Raw genomic sequence first — 21,515 nt, forward strand, 5'->3', positions numbered from 1 at the left:
CTTTTTCCCTCAGTACAACTGTCACTGATGACATACTTTAAGCTAACATGGTGATTCATGTTTGATGTGCGAGTGATTATTAAGTAATTACGATTTTCAGCAACTTCCAAACGTGGCGGGAGAGCGCGCTAAAGTCTTGCGAGTATCGCGCGAATGATTGATCGGTTCTGGATGGGACAGAATGAAACAGAAATGAGCAAAGACAGAAATTGTGTGAGAAATTCGAAAATAGGTAAAACTAGCCGCTTCTGGTCACTGAAGTCTGGAAAGAGGACAAGATTGGTTCCTGCAGGCCACAGAAGGCTTACAATTTTTTTGAAACCGTTGATAACATTAATTCTTAAGCCCACAAAGCCGATTCGGGGAAAGACTACCGGCATTTAATCAAGATCTAGCGCGGCTGCCCGGCGCAAATGAGATACAACCAAATGATTATATGATCATAACGAGTAAAGCTTTTTTAAAAAGCGATCGGGATCGCTCGGAACTCTATTGTCCGTTGACTGCTTGTACAGTTGATGGACGGTTCAGTCCCACTGGGTTAAGAAATTACGGTTAAATTAGCATTTGTAAGGGATAAACCGCAACCAATTAGAGTTCATAGAGAATCCAGATGGGAGCTCTAGTGTGACAAATTAATTTATGCCAGTAAGTAAGTATATGTCCTTAAAACAAAAGCCATTCCTCGCCATTGGGCGATTTAACTCATTCCATTCCAGATAGCCGTGAGTTTTCGTTTGAAAGATCACAAAAAGTACTTTCTGAAAAAAAAAGTTTCCTTCATGGGAACTAATATTTCTGTTACAAAAATCTCACTCAGTAGAACTTAAGGAAAAATGGTTAAAAAATTATAGGGAAACAAAATATTATGTCAAACCACTCTGCTGTTTGAATTTGATGATGAAACAAATCATTTTTCTTGTTATAAGAGCAAACGTATCTCGAAAGCAGAACAGCAGTTGAGAAGATCACCTGGAACTTTGTGTCACGATTTTTTTCTGAGACGGGTAGGAAGAGGAAGCACCCTGCAAAGAAAAGGCCTTTCTCTGCAATTCCCCCCTTCCCCTACCCTCTTGCTAAGAAAGGCCTGATACTCAGGTTATTAACAGAAGTATCGCGTTACTGTCACCTCTAATCTATAATGCAAATTAGAGACAAGTTCTTCGTCCACAACGAAAACGCTGCAAAACATTCACATTTACCTTTGGATTCCTGCCAAGTCACCAGCCGTGACATGAGCTCTAAGCCACGTAAGATTACTCAACACAAATGAGCGATCTGAATAAACGACATGCCAAAGGTAGAACTGGCGATCGGAAGTATTTAGTCACAAACTTTTGAACACGAACGAAGCGACACTCGCCTCGAATATCGAGATTTACCGGTACTTCAGAATTACTTACGATACCTTCTGAGTTGTTTTTATCCCAAAATCCATCTTTAGGATCTTTGACATCGTTTTCAATTTGTTCTATATTAGAATCTCCACCATTTCGAAGAGAATTTACTTGATCGCGGTGTGTTTATTCGACCCCCTACGAACTTTCGGTAATCCTTTGCGTACTTTTGGGCTATCCTTTGCGAGTCGTGTTCTTAAAAAATCGAGATTTTTCTGCTGCGGCGAAATTTTCGTCCCCATACGCGGAGACCTCTGGGGCAAAAAGAAAACTAGTACGGGTCCGCAAATGATCCCAGGACCGCAAATGATCCCGGACCGCAAATGATCCCGGACCGGAAATGATCCCCGATAGGGACCGCAAATGATCCCAACTAAAAAAATCAGGAATGGCATGGATAGTGGGATGGTGTGGATAGGGAATTGACGTACGTGAATACCGATGTTTTTATTAAAGCCATCTCACAATTATAATTGCTCACAACTTGCTTTTTCTTCATACCTTCGACTAAATTTTGTTGCTAACTACGATGTTATGAATATCACCGCTCAATCATCAAACTACGACTTGGCTTGCATTTCTTTGCAGTTCTCAGTAAAATTATGATCAGTGCAACATACGCCACATATCCTCCTTTGTTAAACATTGATATTTCGGTGTTATAGATAAATCACATTTTATCAGCCATTAACGCCACTCGTCTAAAGTTTTAAACTAAAATCTAACCGTCAAGCAACTATTACAGAAGACGCTGTCACCTGAGTAGATCCACAAGCCTCTGCAACGCTTCATCACTCTGTAAAACAACTAGTGCGTAGCACTGGAAATGTGAACAAATTTATTTTGTAATTTGTCCTTGTGGGAAACATTTACGACGAATATCTGAAGTTTGGGGAAGCGCACAGGCCTAAAACTTGCAGAAGTGGCTTATTTAGTTATCTTCTATAGCGTACATCACAATTTCTTAGCTTTTTCCATTGGTTGGCTTTGGATTTATTTATTTTTTAATTGCGTGACAGTGAAAACGATCTCTACCTCTTCGAAGAACAAAACAGCAACTGTGGAATATTTTTTTGTAAAATGATAAAAGATGTTTTTTAGTTCATAATTTTTGTACATGTTCTCACCGTCTTCTGATATAAATCCATGCCATTCCTTATTTTTTGATCGGGATCATTTGCGGTCCAATATGGGGATCATTTCCGGTCCGGGATCATTTGCGGTTCAATTTGGGGATCATTTGCGGTCCTAGATCATTTGCGGTCCTGGGATCATTTGCGGACCTGTACAAACCTCAACGCAAAGTTACATAGCCTGCGAACGCAGACGTCTTTCCGGCTGTCGCTCGTCTCCGCCGAAAAATAACGTCTGCGAACCCGAGCCAGGAAACGATTTCTCTGACGTAGGAATTTTAAGCCAATCACAGTCTAGCTCAAGTAGCCTTAGAACTACTGCGCGAGGTATTCGCTGCGAGGAGCACTCGAGTTTCATTTTATCATGTAATCTGATTGGCCAAGGAGAATCAAAAGTCATTACGTCACAGAAATCGTTTCCTGGCTCGGGTTCGCAGACGTTATTTTCGGCGGAGACAAGCGACAACCGTAAATACGTCTGCGTTCGCAGGCTAAAAGTTACAAAGCTCAAATCAAAATCGCGGTTATCCTGGGTTAGCTTTGAACAACCCGGTCCAGGAGCTCCGCTTTTAGGCATGGTTAAATCTATATATTAAGTATGGTAATAGATGAAAATCAGTTTAGTCAGTTTATACAAAAATACCAAAAATGAAAACAAGAATAGCATTGAGACACAACTAAACAATCCTGGCACAAAATTTTAAACTTCAAAAATTAGTTGACAACGGGGGCAGCTATAGGGTCAATTGTAACTAGTCCTACCTTTACTATTTTCACAGGACTCATGGAGACACTCAGTTTAGTTTGTCCTCGCAGAAAAGCGGGCTCCTCGTCAACTATTTCAATCTCAATGTCTTCATCTGCAAAAAATCATTTTGTTGTGAGCCCGATTAGAGATAGGATTCATTCATTTGAGAAACTTCAAGCTCTTAAAGCCTTTAAAATCATCGGTGAAATATTGTGAAAGGGTTAGGAATATTTCTTCGAGTTGAAAGATTTTCCCATGCTACAAGAGATAAATGCGGTGCTCAATAGCCACGCCACGAACACGACCAATTTCTGGATCATTGGATAATGCAATTCAAGAGTTTTCGTTCGCCTGGCCATCATGATATATTTAGCTCTTATTACCGAGTAGGAGGTCTTTATGAGATAAAATTGACCGAGGTCGTGAGCACAGACCGAGAGCAGTGATGTCTGAACAAACGACCGAGGTCAGGATTCTCCCATACAGACCGACTAAGCTCGGTTAATAAGATGTTTATTATATGGCGTAAACAAGAACAATTTAATTCGTTTAATGTAACTGGTTTGTACTAACTGACATTTTGCTTGCGAACGGCGAAGAGCTGAATTTAATTCTGCCAAAGTTTGCTCGCCCTTCTTTACCTTTTCTCCTCATCAGGCTTTTTGGCACTTCCATAAATAAATATTGTTAGATGAAAATAGTCAATGATTTTGCTTTTTAGTTTGCAACTTTGTCATTGCAAAACATTACCGGTCTAGATGGGAAAATCTAGACCGCTTTCAATATCGATTTCAGCCAATCAAATTCGTAAATTTGGTAGTTCCCAGTCCTTGTGAGACAGAGCCATATAATAAGAGTAATCGATTAAAATCCATCAAATATTTGCACTTGCGCGCGATTGGTCTAAGCGCGTCACGTGACTGAACATTCCCCAGCTAAAACTGCGGAATATCTGAGTGATATACCCCAATTTTCAAAACCGAGCGTGTTGCGAAAAATATTTGAAGGATAATAAACGCAATAGTTTCCATTTGGCACGAAAATATGCTCGGATATTTGTCCTTGGACATGCATTATCTGTTCCTCAAAGCTCACAGTTTTCCTCACGCTTCGTTCTTGGAAAACTGTTCGCTTCTGTGAACAGATAATGTCCGTGGACAAATATCCGAGCATATTTTTCCGCCAAATGGTACCTATTGTTTATTTATGGCATGCTTTAGAAATATGCTGTGAATACGGGTAATTTTGCGGGGCGTTTATAATTTTATTTTCTATATTTTGGGGGCGTTTTTAATATATCAATTTTTGCACCCCTGCTTGTTGGATATGAAATGATTATAGCCACCTCGGTGCTATGCGCCTCGTTGGCTGTCTATCATCTCGTATTAAACGCACTCACGGAATAATGGTTAATTTTTTCAGATTCCAGGAAGGTATACGATCTAGTTTGCAAACATTTACAATTTTCCATTTCAAACCGAGATGCTTTTTTTTTTTGTACTGTAGTATTTCGATTAAACCTATACACGATTCTTAGGATGTTTCACAGAACCGAAACTTTACGTCTGAATTTCCTGAAAGGGCAAATGGAACGGTATTTCCTGTTGTTTCCGGAAAAGAGAATGACACCGCGAGGTTTTCGAAAATTTGTTACCGAAAATTTACGGAATTTCCCGCATTCATTTTTGGTTCAAACTGTGACACTTTCATGTGGATAAATCTGCATCGAAGTAGAATAGACGAAAACCACATGGAATCGCATAACGAAGTCAAATTTAATACATGCACCGTTTCGATCGGATACATGTCAGGACAGCTTCCTGCCTTTGACTGCGAACACCTCCATGCAGGCTGATCACACTTGTGCATAAGAATAAGCGACATACAAAGACTCAGTAAGACATTATTAATTAGCATCTTTCCACTCCTTAACAACACCTTACTAGGGCAGCCTTAAAGGGAGTGACTGAGCAGTTATATAAACTGCAGTCAATTTGACTTGTCGTTTTACTTGTCAGCATGATGTATCTGAACATGCCAATTCCATTATAGTAACTGATACTGTTTCTGCTGTCAAATGTGTAATAATTTTAGTCCAGTATAACTGCTTCCTTACCCTTTCAATGTCAGTAAGGAGTCTCCTTCGACATTTATCACTTGTTTCATTTTACACTTGCCACAAGTCGTCCTCATTATTTTCAGGGAAGAAAAGCTAAGAAAGCGAAGCGAACTGCAAGGTTTTAACAAGACGAAGGACTTTTCCTAAAGTCCAGTTTCATTTATGAGATTCAAGTGAAGAAGCTCGCGCATGTCAGTTGGAAAGTATGCGAGTTTTGAAGGAAACCACACTAGCCGTGCGAGCAGCACACGTTTCAAAATTCTAAAATGTACGGCCTGACAAAAGGCTTAAAAAAGACACTTGCCTGAGTCATCATCCTTGGGTAGAATACCAGTTTCTTCGTCAAAATCTGGGTAGTCTGCTTTGTCCAATACACCAGCTGCAATCAGCTGAAACCAGAAAGTCATCACAACACTTAACATTGAGCTGGGGATACAGTAAAATACCCGATATCGTGGAAAATATCATTATTGCATTACAGATGGTCGAGACAACGGCAATACTGTTGAAATCTTCAAAAGCAAGACGATCTTTTAACTTTTTTTTCAGACATGTTTCTATGGTACATTCGTCGTCATCAGTGATACATTATTTCAAATGGCCCTTTTCACGATTAAGCAGAAACTACAAAATTGTCGGAAATTGCCTCACATCCATGCTGGATTATATTATAATGCAAATGAGGAAAGTTGAAAGCGGCTGTGTTTGACCTGTTGACTCAGATCGGGCTTTTGTCATTTTATGTGAAAGATTTAAAAACTTCAACTTGAAACTTAGTTGTCGCAAAATCGAAAACTGTGGAACAATCTGTTGAACAAGAGATACGACAAGAATCTGAATTCCGAAAATGTTTCAAAACGTGAGAACATCTGTCCGTGGACGGGCGAAGAAAAAATAAGGGCTCGTTTCACCAACGTAGCAATCATTACAACTTACACTTCTTGGTTTTCTTTTCACTGTCGATGTTTACCTGTTTTAACTCCCATTTCTCTGGCGAGGTTATTCTCTGGACTTTGCGCCTCGTGTTTGGTTCATCTTCTTCATATACTGGTACCACAGGGATTCCTGCAGGCCTACGAACACAGTGTACTGATAAGAAAAAACTGTGACAGTTTTGCATTCAAATAATACAATGTGTGCAGTAATAATCGTATACCTTTAGTTAAATGCATTCTAAACAAATGTTCTGAAAGATAATCACATGACAAGATATTCAAATTGACGGGTTCAGTCAGTATACTGACTGGGCTTGAAGCCACAGGGAGCACGTTAGTTGTGAGTTGTATCTTGTATTTTATATCATGCCATAGAAAATACAGCCAATCAGAATGTAGTAAAGCCGTTGCATATTCGACGGTAATACACCCAACCTTCCCATCGTACGCTGAGATCTTACTCTGGCAAGCGGCGAGCGAGCGGCGCCATTTCCAGTCTCTTTCAAGCATTGTTTGAGCCATGTCATTGCCAAATTTCTCCTTCCGCTTTAATTTTGAGATCGAAAGCGCAGCAGAAAATAAAGATTTCAACCAAAAAAAAAACACTGCTAACTGAGCATGGAGATCATCAACAATAGGAAGCCAGTTCAAAGCCACTCAAAATGAAGTTTGCGAATGTATCACATTAATTGTGTTAGCCAATGTATTTTCTATGGTATGGCATAAGCGTGGCATAACTAATATGTATTTGTAACCCGTGAGTTGCGTAAGCAAGACACGGTTTGTACTGGGATATCAGATTGTGCAAATTAGAAGTTGATCGATCATCTCTTAAATTGTTTCGCAATTCCGCTGCTTTGCGGGCGCATACATTGTTTGACATCTCCAGTACAACTTGTTACGTAACTGGGAGTGTTGCGCTAAAAATGGAACTGTTAGTTCAGGTAACTCATATTAAATGGTTGTTTAAACTTCTGGTAATTTGTTGATCAGGGAAAGCGTTAATGGCAGCTTGTAACAAATAACTCAGATTAATTGCCTGTTATAATTTTCGGCCGGTTCCTTTGTTGGTCGGGGAAAGTTGTAATCTCAATCGTTCAGGCGTAGGTCACACAATGGTGACGTAGAAGCTGCGAAAGGTTCAAGTCAATTCATGACAAGGTTGGCTTAAATCTGTCAGCACTGTGTGAAATAAACTTTCTGCTGCAGGCATGAAGTCTGTAGAAAATATCTTTGTGAGAGTTTACTGTCAGATTCATTATGCTCAGTTAAAGGAGCTTTGGTCGTTGTTTATTGTAATTTATCCTCTTTAAAACATAAGTATTTTTTTATTTTAAGAGTAATTCCATATTACGCAAAGGTTAGCTCACATCAATCATCATCATTCACTACGAAATTCACGAATCTGCTCATAGCGCACTTTGATGTATTATGATTATCTGTGAAATAATCATTTTATAATCTATAATAATCGTTTTAAGAAATTGAAAATGGTGAACAAACACAACAGAAAGTGTGAGAGAATTGGAACAACTGCGTAAATCTAAGGTTTAAACAAATACTTTGATTTCTCCTAAACATTCGTCCTAACCTGGAGAGACTTATTTTTCACTATTTTGTTAGTAGTATGCCGCAGTACCTGTCTGGATTCCTCGCCATCTCGCTGATCTCACCTTCAGGATGCTGTCTAGATCTGGTAGGATTCAAATCTTCTCCAGTCTCCTGATCTACATCCTATGAAAGTTTGGTTCGATCAATACCTAAGCACTCTGTTAAACTGTATCAAGTACGTTCAGAATTAGAACTCGTACCTTCATACTCAAACTGATCTTGTTGCCAGCCATGGAGAGAACTTTGACCATAACCTTTTGACCTCTGTGAGCCACATCGCTTACGTTAGCCACTCGACCTTCACGTCGCAGCTTTACAAATAAAGAAAAAAATTAACCTCCAAGTATACATAGAGCATAACAAGTCAAACTTGCAATTTAAACCACACTCTATCCTAACTTTCCCCATGTTTTTCATTCATTGCATAAATTCATGTTACAGGTAATGACAATCTAAAAATTTACCTGTGAAACATGCACCAAGCCTTCATGTCGTCCTCGTAGGCCGTCCAATTGCACAAAACAGCCAAACTGCATGATAGTGGTGACCTTTCCATTGTAAATCTAAACACAATGTGAAAGAACTGCCAACATTGAACAACTGAAATTTTGTTCACAACTGCACAAAAAAAAAAGCATAGGCACGCAAGGTGTGCAAGAGTTTCTTTTTTTTTGTGAAGCGCCGGAGATAGGAGCATTCATGGAGCTGTTTACAGCAATGATTTGGTAAATTTGACAAGTTTTTTTGGTTGCGATGTACAGCAAGAATGAAACTGGGAATTTATGATGTACATAAGATGTTACATCGGTAATGGTGAGATAGCTAAATAGTACGCCATAAAATGTTTGAACAAACTACAGTAACTCGACACATCTCCAGATTAATGTAGATACCATCTTTTTTTTTCTTTGATTCGTTCTTTGATAAAACCCACACTGTGATTGGTGTGACACGTGCACATGCATAACTCCCTCACTCACCCATCACATAGCCCTTCCAACCCCCAAGAGGAATTTTTGCTCCAAAATACTCAAGTTAAGAGACCTTTTCGCATTTTATACGAGTCGTAAGTTTACCCTTTGTACACAACATAACACAACACAACACTACTTCATCGAAAATAGAAAGAAAGAGAAAAAAAAACCTCTCTGACACATTGAAAGTCTGATTTAATCAAATTGCACTTTAACTTGGTGCCACGCAGTCTTCAAAGAACATTTGAGAGTTTTGATACTTTTTACCTTTAAAAATATCGGACTGAAAAGAATGTCATAAAATGCCCATCAAATAAAAATAAACTACTGCAGAGACGTAAAAACCGTCCAGAAATGAAAGCTTTTTTTTGTTTAATATCCTGGGAACAATAGCCGATAACTTGTCAGCTCTAATTGAATTTACTCCCATACAAAAAACAAAAGTGTTAAGTTACCATTTGTTACTAAAGATAGCAAACATCTCGTGGGAAAGAGCGGTGACGATTCGTCAGCTCTAATTAAATTTACTCTCTTGTGAAAAACAAGAGTGTCAAATTACACTTTGTAACTAAAAAATAAAAATATCTCGTTATATTTGCATGCAACAAGAACAAAACAATCGTCACCTGCACTTACTATTTTAAACGTTAGAGCTGTTTCAAATCTAAATAGTCTCGTCTCCTCTAAAATATGTCCTAAGAACTAAAAGCGACGATTCGTGACCTCTAATTGAATTTACTCCTTGTGAAAAACAAAAGTATCAAGTTACCTTTGTAACTAAAAACAAAAACATCTCGTTGCATTTGCATACTACTAACTCACGAACTGTTTCAAACCTCAAGGCTCATCTCGTTCGTACCTAAAATCCTCAGCCTAACCCACAGAAAATGTCGAAGTAAGCCCAATATATGAATACTTCCTCCTCTTTTATAGAAGAATAAATATGGCCGTTCTAAACTGTATCGGGATCAACTCTTCTCACATAGCGTTTACCTTTACAACAAGAAATTTGATTGGCTGTTTATAATAGATCCAATCTGATTGGTGTGACATACATACATACATACATACATACATACATACATACATACATACATACATCACTCACTGACTGACTGACTGACTGACTGACTGACTGACTGACTGACTGACTGACTGACTGACTGACTGACTGACTGACTGACTGACTGACTCCCTCACTCACTCACTCACTCACGCACGCACGTACTCACCCACCCACCCAAACTCAAAAACAAACAAACCGAGAGCTTGAAAAGCCCAACACGATTACCTGGTTAACAACTGGAGTGGCAGGTGGAGCTTTTTCCACTCGGCTAGTACCATGTCTGTCTCTTGGACGACCTCTTTCTCTGCTTCTAGACCTGCTTCTGCTTTTCCTATTGCACAAATAATATATACCTGTATGTAGCTTCAGCTAATTTAATTGCTGCCGCAGTGAGCTAGCCTGAAGCGAGCGAAGCAGCGGCAGCAGTCCTAATTTGAGCAATATAAGTAAATGTATTTAAATATATATCATAAACATATAGAATTAGAAAAAAATCTCGATTTGCTGTTTTAATCAGAATCCTTTGCGTATCTCTCAAGGCTTTTAATTTAATTTCTCTCTCTAACCACTCCTTTCTGTACGGGTCTTTAATAAGTTAGTTTTGTAATTATGTTCCTATTAAAGTCATGGACTGACACATGAGGTACATGAATGAGTCATATATATAACACGCGATGAAGTTCATCTTTGAAGCCGGCTACTCTTGCAGGTACCAAGATTGTGAATTGAACATAGAATTGGGTGAATAAGTTAAAGTATTGGTAAGCAAAAGCCTTCTTCGGTGCTACATTTTAACAGTAAAGATTGACATTGTTACAAAAGGTAGAAAGAAACTTTTCTAGAGACACTGAACTCAGCCATGCAGTTCCTTGCTTTTACCACAGCAGCGAGATTATTAACAGAGAACTATGAAGACTAAGTTAATAACTGCAACATTTATAACCCTACACAGTACAGTGTTCTAGTGAGTCAATAGTAATTGTTGTCTCAAATTCAAAACTGTAAGCTTCTACGCGTACCTTCTTCTTTCTTGTCTCCTATAACTATCGCTTTCTCTATTTCTATCCATGCTTCGTTGCCTTCTGACTCGGTCTCCTTTTGGGCTTTGTGATCGTGATCTTGGTCGTCTTCTGTAACAAGTGCATGTACTACAGTTTAAGCTTGCTATCATGCTCAAATTCGACAAGTGCAAGTTCCTGGCAGCCTTAAAAAGTTGTGCCCGATATTTTGGCGTTTGGGTTACAGCAACGGAAAATAATGCTGGGCAACTGCCTCTTCACAAAAGGCCCTAACACATGTTACAAGCTTGAACGGCGTTTGAAATTGTGTGAGTCACTGCTGCAACAAGCAACAAATATAGTATGTCACAACTGACTAATCACTGCAAGACAGCTTGCACTGCTGTCGTTACTTCTGCACTAGTCCACAAGCATGTCATATAATTGACCAAATACTGTGAGAGATGTAATGCTTTGAAACACAGTTGCACCAGGTAACAAACGTATCAAGTAACTGTAATCAAGCAGTGAGAAAAGTTGCAGCAGTAATGGAAAGTTCTACAAGCTGTTACCGCTGCAGTAATTTCCCTTACATGATGTAAAGGGAGTTTGTTCTTTCCACGGTATGCTACATTTGTACACTTTGCAATGCTTTGTCCAACATCTCGCCAGTTTAAAAGCTATTCTTTAGTTGCTTAAGTCAAATGCGGCATATTTACAATTAAATATGTGTAAGTTGGATAAAGAAAAAGAGTTTACTTCTCCTACCTTCCTCTTTCTTTGCTTCTGCTTCTACTTCGCTGCCGTGTTTGTCTGTGTTCTTTTTTGCTACAAATTTAGATATCTTAATGAGTAATTTCTTAAAAATAAAATCATGCAAAAACTAAGGACAAAAAGTCACAACGTTTCAACCTCTCCGTGGTCATTTTCAAGTGTGAGTGAAAAATACAAAATTAGCATAAGTATGTTTTGACAGTTTCTAACAGTAAAAATGGTTTAAAATGTCACGAATGGTAGAATGCGATGAAATATGTGAGATAACGGATGAGAATATTTGTACAGACCATGACGTCTGAAATCCACCTAAACCTGATTGTGGATCAACTTCTCATAAACTTATATGTACAATGTTTGCTCTGAAGTATCACTTCAACTTTACATGTAATCCTCAGCCTGTTGATCAAAAATTCCTGTTATTGTGCCAATTGGGAAATGGGAAACCATTTCTGCATTTCTTTTGAGTTATAAGATCACAGGTGGAATTTCACGGGAACAGAAATTGCTTTGGGGACTTGGACCTCAGGTGTGTATTTCACCTGACACGTTCACCCTGATTAGAAACGCAGGAAGATTTTTACTATTTCCTTTAAAAGAATGAGGATAAAAATGGAAAAAAAAATTGTTTACCATAAATATCAAATTGTTGCTCTAGTTGTGTGTTTCAAGCATACCTTCTCTCACAGGGCTTGGTAGCATAAGTCTTTGCACCATTATTTGGTTCATCAAGTAACGTTAGTCTCTAGTAAGAGTTCCGAAAGACGGCAGAAGCGTTACATGATGACCCACAAATGGCTGAGAAGGACCAGTTACGATAGCATGTGTAACCATGTTTGTTATATAACTTAGAAAGTTACTTCATTGTGATTGGCTGAGAGCAGGCCACTTTTCTCAGTCATAAAATTAATGAGTAGTCATATGAAACGTCCAGCAATTAAGAATTCACACTACTTGTGACATTCGAAAATTCCTTCATATTGCACTCGCTTAAAGGCTCATGTAATTTTGAGAGAATTTTCAAATATCACTCGCAGTGTAAATCCTTCATTGCACTCACATTCATAGGATTGCCTATACTAATTGATGCTTAAGTACTTTACCTATCAGCATCTGATGACGAATGTTTTGCTTTGGACATCAGAGCTTCCAACTGAAAGCCAAAATAACAATCATACAAATGAAGGCACTCTAATGTTTATACTCAAGTACTTCATGAACTGTGAACTAGACAAAGTAGAAAATGGTGCGATAATAACAGGTTGCCAATCAATATGAGTAAAACAAACTTCATGATAATCAAATCCGCGGGAAAATAAGATAAACCAATGAAACTTAACATAAGAAATAGTGACCGTGCCTCCCACTTGATGGAAAAAAAAAGAATGTATAAAACAGCTAGGAGTCGTAATTGACAAATCTGTAACTTGGAAATATCACAGCTCATATGTCTGTTCTCGTATACAGTCGAACCTGTATATAAGGGCCACCCATTCTTAATACAGAATCACTAAAAATACTCACTGGGCATGGTTCGTGATGTGATACTGTACTTCAGTACCTTGCGGACATCTGGAAAGCGTTAATGATACTAAACAGCCAGTCAGCTTACATACAGCTTTGTACATGTCATTTCTTTACAGTGATGACGGAGCGCATTTTAAACACAATAAAATACCACATACAATGACCTGTGGCTTAGTTTCTGGTTAAGGGTGCCCGCTTAATGCTGGTAAAAATAAACAAAGGAAGACAAACATGGGACTGCTACAGAGTGGCTGCGGCTGCTTAATAGAGGTGGCCGCTTAATACAGGTAACAAATACAGTGTTTGTATGAGCGAAAAATTGGGACTTTGAAAACTGACTGCTTAACAGAAGGTGGCCGTTTAATACAGGGCCATTATATACAGGTTCGACTCTCGAATTACTAAAAACTGGATCATTGGATAATGTAGTTCAAGAGTTTTCACTGGCTTAGCCATCATGGTATATGAGCCATTATACCATGCTCTACAAATATGCTGAGCGTACGTGTAATTTTTTTGGGTGTTTTTATTTTTATTTCATTATTTTTTTTCTATATCTTGGGAGAATTTTTAATATTAACAATTATTGCACTGACGCTAGTTGGATATGAGATGATTATAGGCAATTCTATGCACCCCATTGGCAAACTGTTATCTCATATCCAACATGCGCTTGTGGAATAATTGTTAAATAGCTGGAAAATATTGGAATTAATGCATTATCTATCTATTCAGCAACTAAAACAAATTTGTTCTCATATTTCTTATCGTATATTAGCCAGACGCAATGTGGACAAGACATATAAAAAAACATTCAAATGAAAAAAGGGTAACGTAAATATATCGTTTTAGATGTTTTGGTGTGTAGTATCGCTGTATATTTTTATGAGTTGTGCCGTATTTTGACTCGCCCTGTGGGCTCATCAAAATACAAACAACGAGTAAAAATGTAAAGCAATACTACACACCAAAACATCTAATAAGAGATTTATTATCCAACTGCTGTAGTCAAAAAATATGTCCGTGAAAGAGGGAGGGTGTGACAGTTTTGCATTGTTCAAATAACTGTACAATATCGCTGTATATTTGTATTGATATTTGGACAGTATTCGCTACAGTTGGATAATAATGTCTGGATACGAGCCAAGTGGCCCATCTGGCCGTCGCTTATTTCCAGTTTCTGTAGCATGAAGCAACTAAGAGTGACTCAACCGAGTGTCCATCCCAGTGTTACCCGGAAGTCTCCGTTCCTTTCCGTGAAGCTCAAGTTTGCATACTGTGAATGCTAGGGGTTCTGTTATATCATTGGCCCGCGGCTTTTCAAGTTGACACATTCCTCTGTGAAGGCGTGTTATGTTTATAAATCTTTAGAAGGCGAAAACTCGCACTTGTTTTTCGAGAGAATCCCTTCTCTTTAAATGAATTAATAGGGTATGTAGATTTGACGGTTTTCCATGAAATTTGGTCAGAACATCCACTGGTAGATATGGAACAAAAGCGTGTCGGCAATTCCTTTATTTTAAATACTTTCCTCGTGGCAGCCTTTAACGCAACAGGTTACACAAATTTTTCGATAGTCAAACTTGACAGATCTATAAAAAGATAACCAATAGAAATAAAAGAAAATGCTGACACCTGTTTGGAGATTGAGGCTTTGTGATAAACACTGCACAGTTATTTTGCATGAACGATCGCATTTGATACCCGATTAATTTGCTGGAACGTCAGTCGATCATTTTGGAGTTGACGGCCTCTGCCACCTTTGGAAAGCAAAATCCAAAACAAAACATATTTTTATTGAATTTTACATTTTATAACCTTTCTGTTGATATATAGTTTGAGGGGGTTTCCTTAAAAACAGCGCGCGTACGAATTTTTGAGTTATTTTTTTGTGAAAAAAATAACTCTTAGTCGGCGTGTCAGGTATGTTATGAATGGGTCAATGGGTAAGTGAGTGAGTGAGTGAGTATAGTATAGTATAGTATATCTTTATTGCGCCTTACTCTCCAAAGGAAGGTATTGGTCTGTTTACAATAAAGGTTTAACATTAACTAGTACAATAAGAAATAACATTCACTTGATTCTTTTATAATTAAAATAAAATTAAATAAAAATTATAATGCTCATTTCGTTTGTAAGTTGAGAATCTCTTTTCTTTTTTTAAACATTAAGTTGATATATTTACCTATTATTTTTGATGTAACTCTATTGTCAGCTCTAAGTAAGTACTTAGTTCTCTCGTTATCGCTCAGATTTGCGTAAAGTGCATCTTTGTTTGAAATGTGAGAATGGAGCTCAACTCTTATGGTAGCGTACCCCTGGCAATACATCAAGAAATGCTGTTCGTGTTCTACGCAATTTTCTTTGCATACTAAGCATGTTCTTTCCTCTACTGGGATTGATGCTCCTTTATTTTCATATTTTCCAGTTTGTATTCGTAATGCGTGACATCCTAACCTAAGCCTTGTCAGTGAGTGAGTGAGTGAGTGAGTGAGAGAGTGAGTGAGTGAGGGCGTGCGTGTGTGCGTGCGTGCGTGCGTGAGTGCGTGCGTGAGTGAGTGAGTGAGTGAGTGTGAGAGTGAGAGTGAGTGAGGGAGGGAGGGAGCGAGGGAGTGAGTGAGTGAGAGATGTATGTCACACCAGTCAGATTGGATCTACTATAAACAGCCAATCAAATTTCTTGTTGTAAAGGTAAATGGTACGTGAGAAGAAAAGCAAACAATAAAAGTTTCAGTTTTGTGCCAAGTTTGAAAAACACGGCTTTAATATTTCTAGAGATATTCTTGACTGAGTGTTGTACTGTTTTAGTGGCACCACCTATGACGTCATCACTTTCCTCATTTGCATAAGTCAAAAATGTAAATATCTCTAAAACGAAAAAAGACATTCCAAAAAGGAAAATGCCATTCTTCTTTACTTTGAAAAGCCTTTCAAATAAGCAGCAATTATTTTTTACTTCATAGGCACTTTAATTATCAAATAGTCATGGAATGTCACGTTCTTAGTCAGTTGCCACCTCAGTGATATCAACTATTACATACAACTGAGAAGCGTTAGCATTTCAACAAGAAATACTGAAGGACTTGAAGGCCACTGCTACTCAGTTGACCGAGATTATATCCTACATCGGTGAACGAGTCCCTTCAAAGACTGATTAAATTAATTTGCGCTTTCATTAGGTGCCACGGAGTCTGCAGCAATATGAACATTTTCCTGGTTTCTTTTGTCACAGATTTACAATTGGACAAGTTTTGATGCCACTAAATCGGGAAAGTTTAGGTAGATATGAACTTTTTGGTCTCTTTCATAGAGACAACTGAAAGAGAAATAAATAAGGAGTTACGCAAAACGTTTCCATTCTTAGTTTGAACCCTGGCAAACACACTAGTGTAGCAGATTATATTTGTTGAACTGAGCTAGGGGTAATTCTAAAAGATACTCAGTCCACAGTAGCGTTTTTTGCACTAAAACGGGAAAAGTGATGTTACCCGAAAAATAACAGCTGTCCTCAGTCATATCACACGACATATAAACTAGTGAGACAATCTCAGATAGTGCAGAGTAAAATTTACGGTTCTGATACAGTAGTCACATAGGTCCTCACCCATGCCGTTCTCTCCCTTGGTTGTCAACTAGGCCTTCTCCCCTTGCAGAATATGAGCAGACAAAAACTTGATAAGCCATAACTTAGCAATATGTAAGTTTCATGTTTGTGTTTTCTTTCAAGGTCCAAAAATAACTTACAATAACCATTTGTCAAGACGGCTTTGAATTTTATTGTAGTGTTTTACGCCGAGTTTCAGTCACTTTAGCAGAAGTGGCAAATGTGGCAATTTTACTTTTTGCGCCAACGTTTGTAACTTGATACTTTTGTTTTCTTCGCCAAGGTATGCAACATGCTACCCTTGTTTCCTCGAAAATATAAGAAAGATGTGTATTTTTTTACCCACCGCTGGAGATAAATGGAATAAAGCTAAATATCTGATGAAAAATCGAAGAGGAACGATTTTGTTGTATTCCAAACGCAAATTTTCATTTCACTGATAGACAAGAACTAAATAAATCTAATTATCAAACAGTCATGTCCAGTCATGGAATAGCTCATTCTTATTCACGTCAAACTAATATACAATGCTATCGATTAATACAACTAAAGAGCATTTCAACGAGTTGTATCGAAGGTAATAATAGTAACAGAGATCGGTAATAGGTAGAGATCATTACTTGGTCGGAATTATATCCTTCATCAGTGAGAGAGTCACCTCAAAGACTGATGAAATTAATTGGAGGTTTCAGCAAGTGCCACGGAGTCTGCAGAATTTCTTTTACACAAATTTACTAGTTGAGTTATTTTTTTGTAAAAAAATACCTCTTAGTCGGCGCGTCGGGTATGTGACAGGTCAATGGGTGAGTGAGTGAGAGATGTATGTATGTCACACCAGTCAGATTGGATCTACTATAAACAGCCAATCAAATTTCTTGTTGTAAAGGTAAATGGTATGTGAGAAGATCTGATCCCGATAAAGTTCAGAACGGCCATATTCGTTCTTCTATAAAAGAGGAGGAAGTATTCATATATTGGGTTTACTTCGACATTTTCTGTGGATTAGGCTGAGGATTTTAGTTAAATGAACAAGATGAGCCTTGAGCTTTGAACAGTTCGTGAGTTTGTAGTACGCAAATGCAACGAGATATTTTTATTTTCAGTGAAAGGTAACTTGATACTTTTGTTTTTCACAAGGAGTAAATTCAATTAGAGGTCACGAATCGTCGCGTCTAGTTCTTAGGACATGTTTTAGAGGGGACAAGACTTTAGATTTGAAACAGTTCTAACGTTTACAATAGTAAGTGCGGGTAACGATTGTTTTGTTCTTGTTGCATGCAAATATAACGAGATATTTTTGTTTTTTAGTTACAAAGTGTAATTTGACACTCTTGTTTATCACAAGGGAGTAAATTCAATTAGAGCGGACGAATCGTCACAACTCTTTCCCACAAGATGTTTGCTATCTTTAGTAACAAATGGCAACTTAACACTTTTGTTTTTTATATGGGAGTAAATTCAATTAGAGTTGACAAGTTATCGGCTATTGTTTCCAGGATATTAAACAAAAAAGAAGCTTTCATTTCTGGACAGTTTTTACGTCTCTGCAGTAGCAGTTTAATAGTTTTATTTAATGACATTCATTTCGGTCCGATATTTTTAAAGGTAAAAAGTATGAAAACTGTTCAAATGTTCTTTGAAGACTGCGCGGCACCAAGTTAAAGTGCAATTTAATTAAATCAGACTTTCAACGTGTCAGAGGTTTTTTCTCTTTCTTTCTATTTTTGATGAAGTTGTGTTGTGTTGTGTGAAAAGGTAAATTTATGTCTCGTATAAAATGCAAAAAAGTCCCTAAATTAACTTGAGTATTTTTGAGCAAAAATTCCTCTTGGGGGTTGGAAGGGTTATGTGTTCAGTGAGTGAGGGAGTTATGCATGTGCGCGTGTCACATCAATCACAGTGCGGGTTGTATCAAAGAACAAATCAAATTGCCTGTTAGAAAATAAGATGGTATCTACATTAATCTGGAGACATGTCAGATTACTGTAGTTTGTTCAGTCAAACATTTTATGGCTTACTATTTAGCTATCTTACCATGACCGATGTAACATCGCAATCAAAAAAATGTCAAATTAACCAAATCATTACTGTACCATGAATGCTCCTATCTACAACACTTCACACAAAAAAATAACTCTTGCACGCCTTACGTGCCTATGCTTTCACAATTAACTCATGCGGGAAAGTTTTGGCTGAATATGAACTTTTTGCTCCCTTCATAGAAGAGGAAATAAACAAGCTGCTATGGAGAAGCAATATGTTTCCATTCTTTATTTGAACCCTGGTAAACACACAATAGTTATAAAACAGCAGACGAAATTTCTTGAATCGAGCTAAGGTTGATTCCAGAAGATACACATTCACAGTAGCATTATTTGCATTAAAAAAAGGGAGAACTGATGTTACCTGAAATACAGCTGCTTTCCCCGGTCAAAACAAGTGTTGTGTCACTTGAAAAAACGTGCAGATCTGAACTCCAAAACCGAGTTTTTCACACTAGCAATGCTAAAACGCATGCGTCTTACATGTTGTGTTCTACCACAAGGAAAAAGCACTCTACGTTTGTGAGTGACCCCGAATGAAATGTATCTTTCACCTAACATGTAGTAGACACTGAAGGCTAACCCATCTGCGCTTGCATTTCGAGCAAATTGCTTTTTTTTTTTAAGAGAACAGCACCACAAGGATAGCAAGAGATTTGCGAAAACATATATAAAGTTGTCATGTTTTCAAAAAAACCAACGTAAGTATATCACGTTTTGTGTAGTGCACACCAATACCTATCCCACCTAGCCCCCCCTTCCTGCAAGGCTAATTGATTAATTGAAATTAATAAATTAAACAGACATTAAAGTTTACATCTTTTTGTGTTAGTAATTTAGCGAACAGCAGCCCCCTAAACCATCCCTATAGTGCACTCTGCACTAATAAAACAATTTTCTTTAGAAAATGGCCATCCACAGGACACCTGGACACTGATCTGGCTAAAAGCCTGGGCTCAATAAAAGGGGCACCTTTTCTATCAAAATGGTATACAAAGGGGTAAGGAGTTGGACCTTGAGGCAGAGCCTCTTCATACAAAATTTTGAAGAGTACCCCCCTCCCGGATTACATGTAACACTAAAAACAAAAGTGTGCAGCTCACCTCACCAAGAGCTGTTGATGCCACTTTTTCATCGTCTTCAGTGCTCTGAAGTGAAAGTTAAAGTTAATTTACTTACTACTTGAAAAAAACTTACAGGAAAACTAGTGGCTTATGTTTGTTTGTTTGTTGCACAGTCATCTGTTTGCTTGTGAATACAATACAGCTGATGTATGCAGTAAAACAACTCTTATCTCTTTTGAACTTTTCCCCTTACTTTACTTGTGTCCTCTGTCAGCTGATCTGGGATGCAAAGCCCAGGAAATGCTGTTCTTTTTTTCTCAACGACTGCTGTAACTTTGTTTTCTTTGTTGTCATCTACAGATGTTCCTGCAAACAAATTGACTCTGTAGTGTTTATTCTACATTATTTGCCTAAAGGTGTATCACTTTTTAACTGTGTGTCCGAACACAATAATATTTTTATTCCCACAGTTTCTAAGTTTTGTCTCCAGTAGTCATTTTACCAAATTAACTGGCAGTAATGAGCTGGTAATGTTTAAATCCTTGCTACACATGTTTGCTTTATGGAATTATCTACAAGATAACTATCATGATATGGAAATCGAAAAATAAAATTGGATATCACTTCAGCCATCTGAAAACGTGAAATTTCCCTTCCAGTTGGGTCAGAAACCGCGAGGGGTTAGGACCTAAGACTAACAAGCCTGTGACATCAAAACATGAATGCAGGTTTACTCAATTTTTCAACCAAACACATAGAAATGAAAAAAACAAATAAATAAATATATGAAATATACTACAAATTAGGTGCTCAAGCAAAATTCTAGACATTCACAAAAGATAAGTAGGCCTACATTCTTGACCAGTCCCAGATCCTAACCCCCCACAGTTTCTGACCCAACCAGAAGTGAAATTTCATGTTTTTGGATGCCTAAAACACACTGAAAAAACACAACTATATCCAATTTTAATTTTCAATTTCCATATCACTGACAATATTGTGTAGATTCCATAAAGCAATAAAACAAAAAACTGTAATGTAAACTTTAATAGTGGTGGGGTCAATTTTTGATAAAAAAGCAAAATAACAGACCAAACTAGTTCAAATTCTGAAATATCAAATGAAAGATTTCCCTCTACGGATTTCATGTTATTTCATCAAGCCATAAAAGACAGCTTTTCTTTTGTTGCATTTGCATTTTATGTCAGGTAGTTTAAGACTCAGAGATCATTTTCCCACATTATCCTGTCATGAAAAGCACATGCCATTTTCATCATATGACGGATGACATCATTACCATGCTATGGTAACTCAGATTTCAATAACGGCATCACCTGAAACTTTCATGTTTCTCTAGTACACCTGTAATGACTGATCTTCTGTTAGATTAATGAACATAATGGTTCTCTAGTTGCTCAAAGGTACAAGTATTGTCAGTCAAAAAAAGTGATCAAAACACCTATTGCAATTACGATCAATTTCTTATCTCTGAGCCTCTCCAAATTTTCTTTTGGCCCTTTGTT

The 21,515-nt window shown here is 37.7% G+C and overlaps 1 protein-coding gene across 1 annotated transcript in view; it reads right to left on the reverse strand.

The window, feature by feature from the left end:
- LOC145487497 (ATP-dependent RNA helicase DHX8-like) overlaps positions 1-21,515 on the reverse strand; it is a 45,835-nt gene that overhangs the window by 18,106 nt on the left and 6,214 nt on the right. Inside the window, exons 4-15 of the mRNA XM_081466299.1 lie at positions 20,246-20,358; positions 20,032-20,076; positions 12,859-12,908; positions 11,750-11,809; positions 11,003-11,113; positions 10,209-10,314; positions 8,408-8,506; positions 8,144-8,254; positions 7,972-8,066; positions 6,368-6,470; positions 5,702-5,786; positions 3,293-3,390 (exon numbers count right to left, since the gene is read on the reverse strand). Coding sequence (XP_081322425.1) covers positions 3,293-3,390; positions 5,702-5,786; positions 6,368-6,470; positions 7,972-8,066; positions 8,144-8,254; positions 8,408-8,506; positions 10,209-10,314; positions 11,003-11,113; positions 11,750-11,809; positions 12,859-12,908; positions 20,032-20,076; positions 20,246-20,358 — 1,076 coding nt within the window. The remainder of the gene's footprint in view (positions 1-3,292; positions 3,391-5,701; positions 5,787-6,367; positions 6,471-7,971; positions 8,067-8,143; positions 8,255-8,407; positions 8,507-10,208; positions 10,315-11,002; positions 11,114-11,749; positions 11,810-12,858; positions 12,909-20,031; positions 20,077-20,245; positions 20,359-21,515) is intronic.

This window comes from Orbicella franksi, chromosome 5 (assembly GCF_964199315.1).
Source record: "Orbicella franksi chromosome 5, jaOrbFran1.1, whole genome shotgun sequence".
In the NCBI taxonomy this organism is placed as follows: Eukaryota; Metazoa; Cnidaria; class Anthozoa; order Scleractinia; family Merulinidae; genus Orbicella; species Orbicella franksi.